Source organism: Chiloscyllium plagiosum, unplaced genomic scaffold, assembly GCF_037043375.1.
Source record: "Chiloscyllium plagiosum isolate Xiang-an unplaced genomic scaffold, Cpla_swu_hap1 HiC_scaffold_32, whole genome shotgun sequence".
NCBI classification, from domain to species: Eukaryota; Metazoa; Chordata; class Chondrichthyes; order Orectolobiformes; family Hemiscylliidae; genus Chiloscyllium; species Chiloscyllium plagiosum.
In genome coordinates, this window is record NW_028270170.1 from 32,408,336 (window position 1) to 32,423,100 (window position 14,765).

Consider the following 14,765-nt stretch of genomic DNA (forward strand, 5'->3'; position numbering starts at 1 on the left):
TTTCCCTTGTTTCTGGGAAAAGCATTAATTCACCTAACCCTCCATGGCAGTCAATGAGGTGCAATTAGAACATAGAACAGTACAGGCTCTTTAACCCTTGGTGTTGTGCTGACCTTTTATCCTACTCTACGATCGAAGTAACTGACGCACCCTACATTTTACTATCATCCACGTGCCTATCCAAGAATTGCTTAAATAGCTCTAATGTATCTAACTCTACTACCACTGCTAGTAGCGCATTCCATGCACCCACCATTCTCTGTGTAAAGAACCTACCTCTGACATTTCCCCTATACCTTCCTCCTATCACTAAAATTATGCCCCCTTGTGATAGCCATTTCTGCCCTGGGAAAAAGTATCTAATTATTCACTCTATCTATGCCTCATCATCTCGTACACTCCATACCCTCTAGTCCAGGCAGCATCCTGGTGAATCTTCTCTGCACCTTCTCTAAAGCTTCCACATCCTTCCTATAATGAGACAACCAGAACTGAACACAATATTCCAAGTGTGGTCTAACCAGGGCTTTAAAAGAGCTGCAGCACAATCTCGCGGCTCTTAAACTCAATCCCGCTGCTAATGAAAACCAACACACCATATGGCTTAACAACCCTACCAGGCAGCTTTGAGAAATCTATGGACGTGGACCCCAAGATCCCTCTGTTCCTCTACACTGCCAAGAATCCTGCCTTTAATCCTGTATTCTGCATTCAAATTTGACATTCCAAAATGAATCACTTTACACTTTTCCAGGTTGAACTCCATCTGCCACTTATCAGCCCAGTTCTGCATCCTGTCAAAGTCCAGCTGCAACCTATAACTGCCCTCCACGCTATCCACCACTCCACCAACCTTCTTGCCATTGGCAAACTTACTAAGCCAACCTTCCACTTCCTCATCCAAATCACTTATAAATATCACAAATCCCAGAACAGATCCCTTTGGAACACCACTGGTCACCGAGATCCAGTCTAAATACTTTCCATCTATTATCACCGTTTGTCTTCGATGGGCCAACCAATTCTGTATCCAGACAGCAAAGCTTCCCTGTATCATATGCCTCCTTACTTTCTGAATGAGCCTATGATGGGGAAGCTTATCAAATACCTTGCTAAAATCCATGTCCACCACATCCACTGCTCTACCTTCAACAATGTGTTTTGTCATATCCTCACAGAATTCATGATTTGGAGGCGCCGGTGTTGGACTGGGGTGTACAAAGTTTAAAAAAAATCACACAACACCAGGTTATAGTCCAACAGGTTTACCAGGAAGCACAAGCGCTCCAAACGCTAGTGCCTCCAAATCAATCTGTTGGACTATAACCTGGTGTTGTGTGATTTTTAACATCAAAAATTTCAATAAGGCTTGAGGCATGACCTGCCCCTCACAAAGCCTCATCAAACTATAGTTTTCCAAGTAATCAGAAATCCTGTCTCTCAGAACCCTCTCCAAAAGTTTGTCAACCACTGATCTAAGACTGACTGGTCTGTAATTCCCAGGATTATCCTTATTCCCTTTCTTAAACAAGGGAATAACATCTGCCACCCTCCAATCATTTGGCATTACTCTAGTGGACAGTGAGGACGCAAAGATCACTGCCAATGGCACGGCAATCTCTTCCCTTGCTTCCTGTAGCAACGTTGGTACTATCCTGGCTGGCCAAGGGGACTCATCTATTCTTATGTTTTTCAAATTTTTCAGCACATTCTCCTTCTTGACATCAACCTGTTCGATTATATAAGCCTGTTTCAGTCTGTCCTCAAATGAGGAAACTTCCTCTCAGTACTGAATACTGAAGCAAACTATTCATTAAAGACCTACCCTACCACCTTCGACTCCAGGCACAGGTTCCCTCCACTATCCCTGATCAACCCTATCCTCCCTATGGTCATCCTCTTGCTACTCACAAGTGTAGAATGCCTTAGGATTTTCCTTAATACTACCCACTAAAGCTTTTTCACGCTCCCTTCTAGCTTTCGTAAGTCCAATCTTCAGTTCCTTCTTGGCTACCTTATAATCCTCTTAAGCCCAGTCTGATCCTTGCCTCCTCAACCTTAAATAAGCTTCCTTCTTCCTCTTGACTAGATGTTCTACATCCCTTGTCAGCCAAGGTTCCTTCACCCTACAATTCCTTCTTTGCCTCAGTGGGACAAACCTATCCAACTCTCTCAGCAAGTGCTCCCTAAGCAACCTCTATATTTCTGTCATGCATTTTCCTGAGAACATCTGTTCCCAATTTAGACGCTTAATAGAAGTGCTATTCCCTCCCCCAATTAAATACTTTCCCATAACGTCTGCTCCTATCCCTCTCCATGCCTGCAATAAAGGTCAGGGAGCTGTGATCATTATCACTGAAGTGCTCTCTCACCAAGAGTTCTGACACCTGGCCTGGCCATTGATTACAATGTTTGGCTACTAACTGAAAGGTTGTTGGTTCAAGTCCAACCCAGGGATCAAAATGTTGGCTGTACAAAGGTCTCAAGTGGCAAATGAGTACTCTCCTCACCTCTGGGCCAGAATGTCAGAAATCTCACCTGCTCCAGGGGTATGTCATAACATGACTGAACAGGTTGATTTTAAAGAGAAAAAAAAATCAACAGACCTGTCTGTCATTTTACTATCATTTATACTTATTGCTCCCAGTTATCAGAAGCTGGAAGTGGATGAAGGAGGACTTTCAATTCACTTTAACTCATCCACATAAACAGGAGAGAACATTCATCATAATGGAATCAAATTAATTTAAACTATGTTGATTAGAAGCCCATTTCACGGATCAGTCTATCTTAAACATTTGCTGTCATTGGTATTAAATTTCTATTGATTAGAACCGGTGTCTTCTTGTCCTACCCTCCATTACTTAATTCGTAATTGTTCTGGGTTTATTTTGTGTACTTATGCACAGCATCTCTCAAGAGCTCAAGTCTCTTCAAGTCTAGTTTGAAAATATCGTTTTATTTGCAACTTTCTTGATTAACTATTTAACCTAAAGCTTACTGTGAAACTGCACGGAAACAGTATGACATGCAATTATTAAATTTCAATCAAACCAATTCCTTATTTGTAATGAAATTGTTAAGGATAGTTGGAATATTCTTATATAGTTGGTCAAAATATTTTAAAAGGCAATAACAGGGTTAATGGGAAGTTTCAGATGTACATACCCCTCCCAATTTCTTTACAATGTCCTCCAGGTACTTTGAGTTTTTATTATTTGGAAGATCCAAGTAAAATGTCTTGCCAGAAATGAAACAATTCTTTACTGTGCCATTTTCATACCCTTGCACCAAGCACCTGTGTGGCATCTTCTGTGGTTCAAATGTCCTTGAAGATTTTCTGAAAAGAAATAGGTCAACTGTGTAAAAAACTTACAGGTCAACACATTCAATTGTGAATTCACGTGAAACTGACCATCAAAGAGGTAACCTGAACTTGATGTTCTGTTCTACAAACAGTTTACAAATGGTTCCAGTTGTGTTGGCTTAAGTTGTATGGATATTGTTTAGCCAGTTGAAATGAAGAAAACTTTATGGTTATCAAGTAGACAAACTGGGGTGAAATGCGGTTTTCCTAGCTGTTCACCTTAGCAATTAATTTGTTACTTTATTTGCTTTGTTATTATGGATTCAAACGCTCATGTACTAGGAGTTGATTAGACTAAACAAGACTTGGATTTTGAAAACAATGGCAAAGTAATGCTCATGCTACAGTCCATGAATACCTTGCTAGCTGTGCCTGTGGATTTCACCTTTCCTGACATTCATTTCATTCTAGCACTAACCAGAGAGGGATCCCTCATGCCTATTGATAGTGATATCACAGAGCTACCAGCCACAATGTTGGTAAAAATTAGTGTGCAAGAATCAGGTCTTATCAATCACTGTTTTAAGTATTAGAGTAAATGTTTGGACATATACATGGGTTATGGTAGCTATTATAAAATCTTTTACAAGCTCATTTAATTTATGGTATTTTTAATCTGAGAGAGAAATGGTATTTTTCAAATATAAAATTTATTACACAAATCTAGAGGTTGTCAAGCAGAAATTGAGAGACTGGGAAGACTTCAAAGGCACATCACATAGAACACTACAGACATCAGAACTCATTGGTTTTACAGTGTGATGACAGCCAAACCTTGCTATCATTTTTTGCTACCATTACAGTTGCAAAATTTGGATTATCAAAGTAGCTTTACAATACTTCTGTGGCTGTAACTACTCATCATTTAATTGACCAAAACTTGCTGTAAAAAAAAAGCTTGGCTGAACTATTAAATATCAAATTTCAGTTAAATTTCAATTAAATTTCAGGTTCAAATCCTGGACAAGTGTTCTAACTTCTCCAATTTTACTCAAAAAGCATAAAATCCATCTTTTGTTATTGTCCTTCGATTCATTTTGTTGCAGCTCAGGTCAAGAAATTAATGTTAAATAGGCCCACATAGTATTAGATTACTGTATTAAACTAATTATGTTGGCTACTTTACTGCATTTCTGGTAATGGTGCATCATTTTCTTAGATATCAATCAAATATCATTATCAAAAAAGATAGCAAGTTTGAATACTAATATAATCAAGGTGCTATCAACTTTAAAATTCAAAAAGCTTGGTTGCGAAGATCACCACCATTCACAGTTTAGACTGTTACGATTTTCACTGTTAACTTACATATCAAATACATTACAGCTTGTTTGTATGTTATGTCACCCTCCGTGTAATTTTGCAGCCTTGATGATTTTGTCCCACACTTCTGCCTGCAACATCACAGCGAGTCTTCCAATGTCCTCTGAAAGCCACTCTACTCATTTTTTGAGAACTCCAAAGACAAATTCCAACAGCAAGGCACTCAAACAACTGTTTTGACCTTAAATTTTCACAAATCCCATCTTTTCAAGCAGGAAACCAATTCATATCTGAATCCTTATTAGTGGCTGATCCAACACGATATTGCTGTGCAAATCAGAGGAAAATAACTGTTTTGGTCCAGCCCTGTGGATCACTGTACCCAGAAAACTAGTTACTCCTCTTTTGTATCAAGATACAAAACTAAAACTTGATATTTTGTAGCCATGGTCTGGGCCTTTTACCACAACAAACAAATCACACGGGCTTGTCTCTGGGCAGAGTTTAGATTGATCACTATACCTCTTCACCTTAAGGAAACATTTTAAAACAAAAAGTATCAGCTTTGTAATTTAAGATGCCAAATGACTGATCCTTTAGTTAGTTTCGGTATTTATTGTATTTGGGAGCTCAAAGTATAGAATTATGGGTGCATTTGAGTACATACCATTTTGGAGTTCTGCCTTCCACAAATTCAGAACATAAAGAGCAAAATTACTGATTTTGCAATGTTTATAATCTCAGAGCTAAATAGAAAACAAGCATAACAAAGCTTCAGTAGTTTATTGCAAATTTTGGATGACACCTGCTAATGACTGTAACCAAGACAGATGTCTGACAAAACTAATCAAACTGGTTACTAGAAGAACATCATGGTCCTATTTGTACTGTGTGAAACTGATACTCCAATGATTGTGGTAAAGAATGTTTCCTGGATATTTTCTAATTAACCCATTCAGATGTTATTGCACAACTCTGGAACAGGCAGTACTCAACACCATAGAGTCATAAAGATATACAGCACGGAAACAAGACTCTTCGGTTTAACTCATCCATGCCGACCAGGTATCCTAAATTAATCTAGTCCCATTTGCCAGCACTCGGCCCATATCCCTCTAAATCCTTCTTATTCACGTACCCTTCCAACTCCTATACTCAATGCACTGATCAATTCAATCCAGGTCTCTTGGTTAAATGGAAAGGACACCACGACTGAACCACAAGAATCCTTGTTTACGTATGTCTTTTATTCAATTTGTTCAGACATCTTAAGACACGTTTGAAGTGAAACTTAAACCCGCATCTCCTAGTTGAGGAGCTTGGACAAGTACATCCTGTACAAGAAGAGCAAGACAAATCCAACCCAGCCAATTACCAGCCCATTCTCCATTATCAGTAAAGCACCTCCTGAGCAATATGTTGCTCACTCATGCCCAATTTGGGTTCCATTAGGACACTCAGCTCCTGACTTCATTATAACCTTGGTTTGAACATGGACAAAAGAACTGAAGTCCAGAGGAGAGGTCAGAACAACAGTCTTCAACAGGAAGGCATTTGACCGAGTGTGGCATCAAGGAGCCCTAGCAAAATTGGAATCAATGAGTATCAGCAACAAACTTGCTGGGCTTAGGACATCTCACCATTCACAATGGTTCAGCACCATTCACAACTCCTCAGATATTGAAGCAGTCCATGTTCAAATGCAACAAGATCTGGACAATATCCAGGCATGGAATGACAAGTGGCAAGTAACATTCATACCACACAAATGCCAGGCAATAACATCACCACTAAGAACAGAATAGCAATTTATTGTTACTTGTATTTATGAAAATGCAGTGAGATGTGCATGCATTGCCATAATTCGGTACCATTTTAATTACAGAAATTATAAAAAGAAATAATTGAAACAAAGTTAGGACAAAGTTCATCGCTTGGTGCCCACATGGCAATCTGGGTTTATGGAATTGCTGCGGGATGCAGCCAAAGACACCCCTGAAGTTGCTAAAGCAAGGATATCTGGACAGTACCCACCATGCAGCCACTGCAGATACAGACACCAAAGCCACTGCAAAGCTGCCACAGCAATAAGGGATAGACCAGACTTACCAAGTGGGGGATGATGAAGCCACTGCCACTTCTGGCATAGCCACGAGGAACTATCCAGAACCACCATGCCGCCACCATTATAACTCCCACAAACTGCTACATCACTGGCCAGTAAGAATGAAACAGACCCACTGACAATAAAGCTGTGCCCACTGTGGCCACAAGGAATGGACATCTGGATCCATCACTCTGCCGCTGCCACAACAGGCCCCCGCAACCATCTTACTCTACCTCAGCCACAGAAAAGAAGAAAAGGTGAACTTTAATATAAAAGAGAAATGAAGAAACAAAACAAACAAAAACAAGGAACAAAGAAAAATGTGGCTGACCAGGTGAGTGGGAGCATACCACTGCCTCTTGACATTCAATGGTTGTACCATCACTGAATGCCCCACCATCAACATCCTTAGGTTACCATTGACCAGAAACTCAACTGGACTTGCCACATAAACACAGTGCTTCAAGAATAGGTCAGGGGCTAAGAATACCTGGATGAATAATTCATCTCCTGATTCCCAACAGTCTGTCCCCCATCTAAAAAGCTCAAGTCAGGAGTGTGATGTTGCACTCCCCACTTGCCTGGTGCCACATTGATCCAACATCAATGCTCAGTAGCAGCTGCGTGTGTTATCTATAAGATGCACTGCAGAAATTCACCAGAGATCCTTAAATAGCACCTTCCAAACCCACAACCACTTCCATCGAGAAGGACAAGTGCAGCAGATAACTGGAAACACCACCACATGCATACTTCTTCCAAGAAGCTCACCATTCTGACTTGGAAATATATTACTGTGGAGAAAGTGAGGTCTGCAGATGCTGGAGATCAAAGTTGAAACTTTATTGCTGGAACAGCACAGCAGGTCAGGCAGCATCAAGGGAACAGGAGATTCGATGTTTCGGGCACAGGCCCTTCTTCAGGGCCTGTTCCTTACTGTTCCTTACAAGTCTGTAGGTCAAAATTCTGGAATTTCCTCCAGGAAGACATTGTGGGTCAGCCTACAGCACATGGAATGGAGTGGTTCAACAAGACAGCTCACCACCACCTTCTCAAGGACACTAAGGACAGGCAATAAATGCTGGCCAGCCAACATCATGAGCAAACAAGTTACCTTTAATTTGACTATTTATTAAGAAATTGCAGACTCAAGTACAAAAACAATTACTTACATTTTATTGCATGTAGCAAACAAAATAAGACCCTTCAAGTGAGCAAGCGAAGGCTCACAAACCCAACCTTGGCTATTACCTGATTAATGGTCGAATTTGGCCACAAGCCCACCAACAGTGGTCTGCCTCTGGAAGTATCCAGGGTTCGATCGTTGTGCAATGTTGTTCTTCAAAATTCTGTTTTTGGATTCTTTTACAATTTTCTCTCTTTCAAGGTTAGGTGTGACATTATTGATAAATAATTAGATTCTTTCATTCCCAACACTTATTACACTTTTGAAGACCTCATGTCTGTGGCCTGCCTTCTTATCAGAAGTAGCGCCCCTGTTCCTCATTACATTTGAGGTTAGCTAACTCTTTAAAATATAGCTTTTCTTGCAATTAACCCCTTTACTTCAGAACATTACTTCTTCAGGCAGACTTAATTGCCCATTTGTCATGGGGCAGTAGGCTATTAAGCAGCTGTAATCTTCTCTCTCTTCAAGAAACAGATATTTAAATGTTCCTTCTTCCCAGAGATGGTTAGTTCACACTTTGCTTTTAACTTCTTTATATCAGTTTCTCCTTGCCCCTTTCATCTTGAGGAGAAAGGTGAGGACTGCAGATGCTGGAGATTAGAGCTGAAAATGTGTTGCTGGAAAAGCACAGGTCAGGCAGCATCCAAGAATAACTGTTCATGGATTGAAAGATTTAGCAAAGTTATAAAGTTTATATTATCACACGTTGTTAAAGTAGCTCTTTTTAAATTCTCAATAAAGCCCCTTTAGCTGTGAAATCTACTTGGAGCACTAATTAGTGCATATTTCTGAACCACTTCAAAACAAACTTTATAGAGTCTTCATTCTGACATCTTTAGGACAACTAAGAACATTTGAATAGCGCTCTCTTCCACATGCTGGGAACACCGCTAGAGATTCACAAGTTTGCAGCAGGAGCAGCATAAACATTTGTAGCACTCATAAAACCTTAACTCAATGTCAGGAACATGAGATGCACTCAATATTCTGCCTTAAAAGAACCTTGATTAGAACGCCAGTAATACAAACCCTTGCAACGTGTACAAAGTCTTGGCTCATCTCACGTTTGTTGTGTGGCATTATGACAAAATGGGATATCTATCAAATAGATGTGGCAATTCAAAACTGGGCAACACAGAGGTACTTTGGACCATCAACAGCAACAGAGTAATAGTCAACCATGATCTATAACCTCAAGATCCAGCATGATCCCTACTCTACCATTACCAGATCAATGAAGAGTGTAGGAGGATGTAGTGATTAGAACAAGGTTGGCTAGGTGGAACTCATTGAGTAGGCGATCCCTGTTTGGGGCTTTTAACCTGGGCCAATTAGGGAGCCCTGGTGGACAGATACAAACAGGAGTTTCACCACTGTCACCCCTGGCGGGTTCCCGGGACGAGCTGTCCTAGAGGTGGTCGAAAGGTGTGTCAGGGCGGACCGAGAACTGGAAGGGGCATGGGGTGGACCGAGAACCGGAAGATGGGTAGGGGCGGGCTTCCTTAGTGGTCGGAGGGTGGGAGGGGCGGGGGCTTGCTGAGTCTGTATTGTCTGCACTTTTGTATGTAACAGTACTGTGTAATGTACAACTGTCATTGCTGTTGTCTCTTTATATCTTTATGTGAAACTGGGATTTGAGGTTTGTCCTCATGTCCCTGTAAACTGTTTGAACGGTAGGGTTTGGGGCCTGGCTTTGCTGCTCCTCTCCCTTGTAAAATTGCTGTCTCTTGTATGCAGCTGTAAATGTAACTGTCTGTTGTAAACTGTTTTTGTAATTTGTTTAATAAAATATAATATAAACAGGAAAAAAAATAAATAAACAGGAGTTTCACAGTCTCCTGAATCTAGGGACTGGCTCTGAGCTCGCTGGTACTGTGCACATGTAAATAAAGGGTGACTTGGTGATGGGATTCTGGCCTGGGATTAGTCAACCTGGGTGAAGCTATGCTACAGGACTATTTACATAGCAAATTCAAAAGCTGCATAACAGAGGAACACAGGAGGAATAGACCATTCAGTGCTTTGAGTTTGTTCTGCCAATTAATGAGTTAATGGCTGGTCAAACTCCACATACCTACCTGCCTTTAGCCCATGTCCATTAATACCTTCACTTAAAAAAATCTCAGATTTAAAACTAACAACTGTTCCAAAATCAATTGCTGTGTGTGGATAATTTCACATAGGTGTGTGTAGAGGTGCTTCCTGACACCTCTCCTGAACAGTCTAGCTCAAATTCTGAGACTGTACCTGCTAGTTCTTGAATCTCCAACCAGTAAACTGAGGTAAATGATCCTACAACCAACACATATCTGCAGCCCTGCCAGATCGAACTGTGAATTATGGTGGATAATTTTAAAAAAAAATAGGAAGGAGAAACTTCACAAATAACTCCATCCTCACTGCAAAGCCCACAACATTGAGCAAAAGATAAGCCTGAAAATGTTTCAATACTTTTCAGCCAGGAGTGCTGAGTTAATGATCCATCTTGGCCTCTGCCTAAGATCCCCAGGATCACAGATGCCAGTCTTCAGTCAATTCTATTTGATGCATGTGATATCAAGAAAAAGCTGTAGGAACTGAATACTGTAAAGGCTATACACCTTTAATCAAGCTGTTCCAGCAAGGCTATAACACTGAATTTTAAGAAGTAATGTTAAAAAATGTCCACATATCTCCTACTTACAAAAAGCAGGAACAATCTGACTTCGCTAATTACTGACTCATTAATCTTCTCTTAACCATCACCAGTGTAGAAGTAAGTTTGTTAACAGTGCTTTCAAATGACACTGGTTCAGTAATAACCAGCGCATTGACACTCAGTTTGGGTCTTGCCCAGGCTACTCAAAATTGGTCCAAACGCAGACAAAGGAGCTGAGCTTCAGAGCAGAAGTGAGTGGAGCCTTTTTAAACCTTTCTTTTTGACCAAACTTTTGGTCATCTGACCTAATATCTCCTTATGTAGCTCAGTGTCACATTATGTTTAGTTAACAGTCCTGTGAAGATCCTTACCACATTTCATTACATTTAACATGCTACACTGTTCAAGTGTGCTTTATTCGCAAGTCTGAAAATCAAGACGACTTTAAACCTGAAGATCTTTTCAAAGTAGACCTGAATGGACTTGTAGACATGCTGAGTTTGGGCCCTTCGAAAAAAAAACTTAGCTTCTAGGCCTGTTTGGACCTTGAACATAGAACAGTACAGCACAGAACAGGCCCTTCAGCCCACAATGTTGTGCCGACCACTGATCCTCATGTATGCACCCTCAAAATTCTGTGACCATATGCATGTCCTGTAGTCTCTTAAATGCCCCCAATGACCTTGCTAAAAATGACCTTTTGGGGAAAATAATGAAGATCTTTCCAAAGGACCAAACCAGACCCATAATGGTAAGTGTATTTGAAAACTGAAAATATCCTTTATCCAAAAACCGGTTGGTCCCAAAGTATTAGATAAAGGACTCCTGAGCTTTATAAATACATTGTTGTTGCCACTACATAGAAATCTATCCTTTGTGCATGTATCTTTAAATCAATTTATTACTTTTTGAAGTAAAACAATGTTAATTTTGTAACTGCAATATCTTAATATCATTGAGTGACATTGATTCCTGTTAGACTCTGTTAGTGGGAGTTGATTCAGCTGAGTTGGTTGGTTAGCTGGTTTGTGATGCAGAGTGACACCAACAGTGTGGGTTTAATTCCTGCACCAGCTGAGGCATGGTGACCCTCAGGTTAAACCATCACCAATTTTCTCTCTCTATGCAGCCCTATTGCTCTGGTAAGACTATGGTGACTTTATATTGTTAATATTCACCCAAAAACTATCATAAGCTACTTGAAAAAATACTTATTGGAACCTCAAGGTTGTAAAATTGCTTGACAATAGCTACATTTGTTTCTGGGTTGACCAATCTTGGGAAATTTAGTAATTTAGTTAATCTAGAGAGTACAGATGGATGAAAGGTGATCTTAATTTTAAAAAAAAGATCAGATTCTGAAGGAGTTTAACAGGATTGACACAGAAATTGTTATCCCTAGCTACAGAATCTTAAACACAAGGGTATAATCACAGGATAAGGTGACAATCATTTGAGCTGAGATGAGCAGACTTCTTCACTCCAGCATTGTGAATCTTTAAAATTTTCTATCCTCAAGGGTTGTGGATGCTTTCGGTTTGATGTGTTTCGGTTTGATAGATTTTTGGGCTGTCAGGAAACCAATGGAAGTGGAGTTAAACAAAAGCTCAGTTTTAATTAAACTGAATGGTAGAGCAGGCTCAATGATTTGTGCAGTCTACTCCTGCTTATATTAACTGTTCATTTTTATCATTAATGAAGTCCACGTTTCTTCAAGTTCTCCTTCCAGTTAAAATGAATGTGTATGAGGGGAAACAACAACACTTGCTCAAAAGAAAGAAGCAAAAAGCTTTCAAGATGTTCAAACCAACTCATTACTGCAGTGTTCACTTGTTGAGAATAGGTAATTGAAACAAAATGTTTTCAGGGTTTTGACATGAACTGAAACAACTGTAAATATATCATAAGTTCTATAAAAAAGCCTGAAAACCAACAGCTACTACAGTTGTGAAACCTATTTCAAAAAGACAGACTTTGAACCAATTGTTGTACAGTTGATACCATTTTTGTGATAAAAATATTTTGCCCTATTCAAAAATCAGGAAACTTGGGATCTTGAAATAGTAATTGATAATTCTGGAAAGCTGGTCAAACAGTATCTGGAAGGGAAAAGATATTGAACATTCAGTGAAGTAAAACATTAACATTTGCTGTTAACCGTATCTCCTATAATCTGCTCTAGCCCTTTGAGAATTCTCTGCACCTCTAATTTAGATTCTAGAACATCCCAATTTTAATCATTCCAACACTGGTGGCCATGCTGCCAAGATCTTAAGCTCTGAAATTATCACTCTACCATTTTTTTGCTCCTTAACGATGGTCCCTGAAACATACAGATGAAGTTTAACATGAATACACGTGAGGTTAGTCACTTTCGTCATAAATACAGGAAGGTCGATTACCTGAATGGTGATAGATTGAGAAAGGGGAAGGTGCAATAAGAACTGAGTGTCATGTGCATCCCATTCACTGAAAGGGAGAACTGCACAAGGGCATTTTTAAGATGTGCAAATAATGTTTTTGAATTAATGAAATTAAATTCCAAGTTTCAAAATCTTTGAACTTGTGTTTTATGTAAACAGTTTGGATTTATTCATTTTTAATTTCATTTATTGTGAAATAAGTTTACTTTATTGTTAAAACCAAATCTGCAACATTGTGTGTATATATATCGTTCAACAGAAGCAAAACAAACTGATCTATCAAGCCAGATTTCAGTCTGTGATCTAATTTGTCCAATAACATCATCAGCTGGGATCATAACAGTTGTTTGATGTGTAGGGTAAACTCTACTGTTTATGTTCTTTGTTAGCAAATAGCTTTCAAAATATGCTTAACATAAAGCTTATGAAAGAGATGTTTCTCAATTTTGAAACAACTTCAAATATTTCCGAGGATTTTCATGCATTTCTCTTTTGAATAATAAAATCAACTGTATACTAATAGATTTTGTTCATCTAAATTTGGATATTCAAAAGATGCATTTGAAAAATATATTTCTTCATGTGTTGGCCAGTTGATTTCAAGTTCTAGCATTAGTGAGTGACAATTAAATAACGAAGTTGTACCTTTGTAACTTGAATATCGATGCACAGCAAAATAACCTTTGAGTTGGATCCTAAACTAACTCTGAAAACAAAAGCAGAAGTAGCAGTTTCATGCAACAGAGAAGTGAAATTCCAAAGTGAACAGCCAGTTCGTCACTGGTTTAAAATGTGACAAGGATGGTTACCATCTTTTGGATTCAATTGTGAACTGGAGGATCTATAGTAACAATGATAGTCAGATAGCAAAGTCCACAAGGATAATACTAGGTATGGAGGGAACTGCCTTATGACTAGATTGGGTTTGTTGGAATATAGAACAATGAGAGGCAACCTGATTAAAAGATGCAAGAATCTTGAGACTTGACAGGGTAGACACAGAAACGTTGATGAGACAGATTCTACTGAATTTAACTACAGCCATTTCATGGAAATGCTTGAAGTAGTTTTACTTGAAGTTGTAGCTTCTACACCTTTCAAGCACGGTCTTACAATACACCAGATATAATCAACATACACAGGCATCCATCTTATACATTTCTCTATTCATATTGGGAAAAAACTTGTTATTTTCATAATAACAATTTTCATGCATCAGCTCAGGTAGTGGCAATTTAATCTCTAAATCAGAACTCTTTAAGTTCAAGTGCCAGACTTGGAATGGATCACAAAAATTAAGGCAGACATTCCAGTGCAGTACTGAGGGCATAATGCACTGTCAGAGATAGTTATTACAATATTTGAATGATACATGAGATTGAAGTAAATCTGCTCCCTCAGGTAGATGGGAAAGATATGAGGACATTATATCAAATTAGGTGCTGCACTTCCAAATTATAACATGACTGTGCTTTAAAAGTACTCCGTTGTCTCCTGAAGTCTTGGGGGTGGAGTGGGCGGAAGGTGGTGCTCGTGGTCGTGAAAGGTGCTATATAAACGTAAGTTTTGTTGACATTGAATCTACACGTCTAAATGGATATTAACACCAATATAATGGGAAAATGCATGCGTGAGAATCAAAGTTTATGTAAAGTTCCCTCAGAAATACAAATATTGACTGGATAGAACCCAAATAAATAACCGATTATATACATGTTGTCTCTGAACCAAACAACAAACAACTTTTACCCAAACAAAAAGCTGCCCGTTCCTCCCAC

At 39.2% G+C, this 14,765-nt stretch overlaps 1 protein-coding gene across 2 annotated transcripts in view; it reads right to left on the reverse strand.

Annotated features, from left to right (window-relative positions):
- The window catches only part of LOC122539973 (uncharacterized), a 49,800-nt gene that overhangs the window by 34,740 nt on the left and 295 nt on the right, over positions 1 to 14,765 (reverse strand). For both annotated transcript variants that reach the window (XM_043675220.2, XM_043675218.2), the window contains exon 2: positions 3,169 to 3,340. In XM_043675220.2, coding sequence (XP_043531155.2) covers positions 3,169 to 3,309 — 141 coding nt within the window. In that variant the 5' untranslated portion in view covers positions 3,310 to 3,340. The remainder of the gene's footprint in view (positions 1 to 3,168; positions 3,341 to 14,765) is intronic.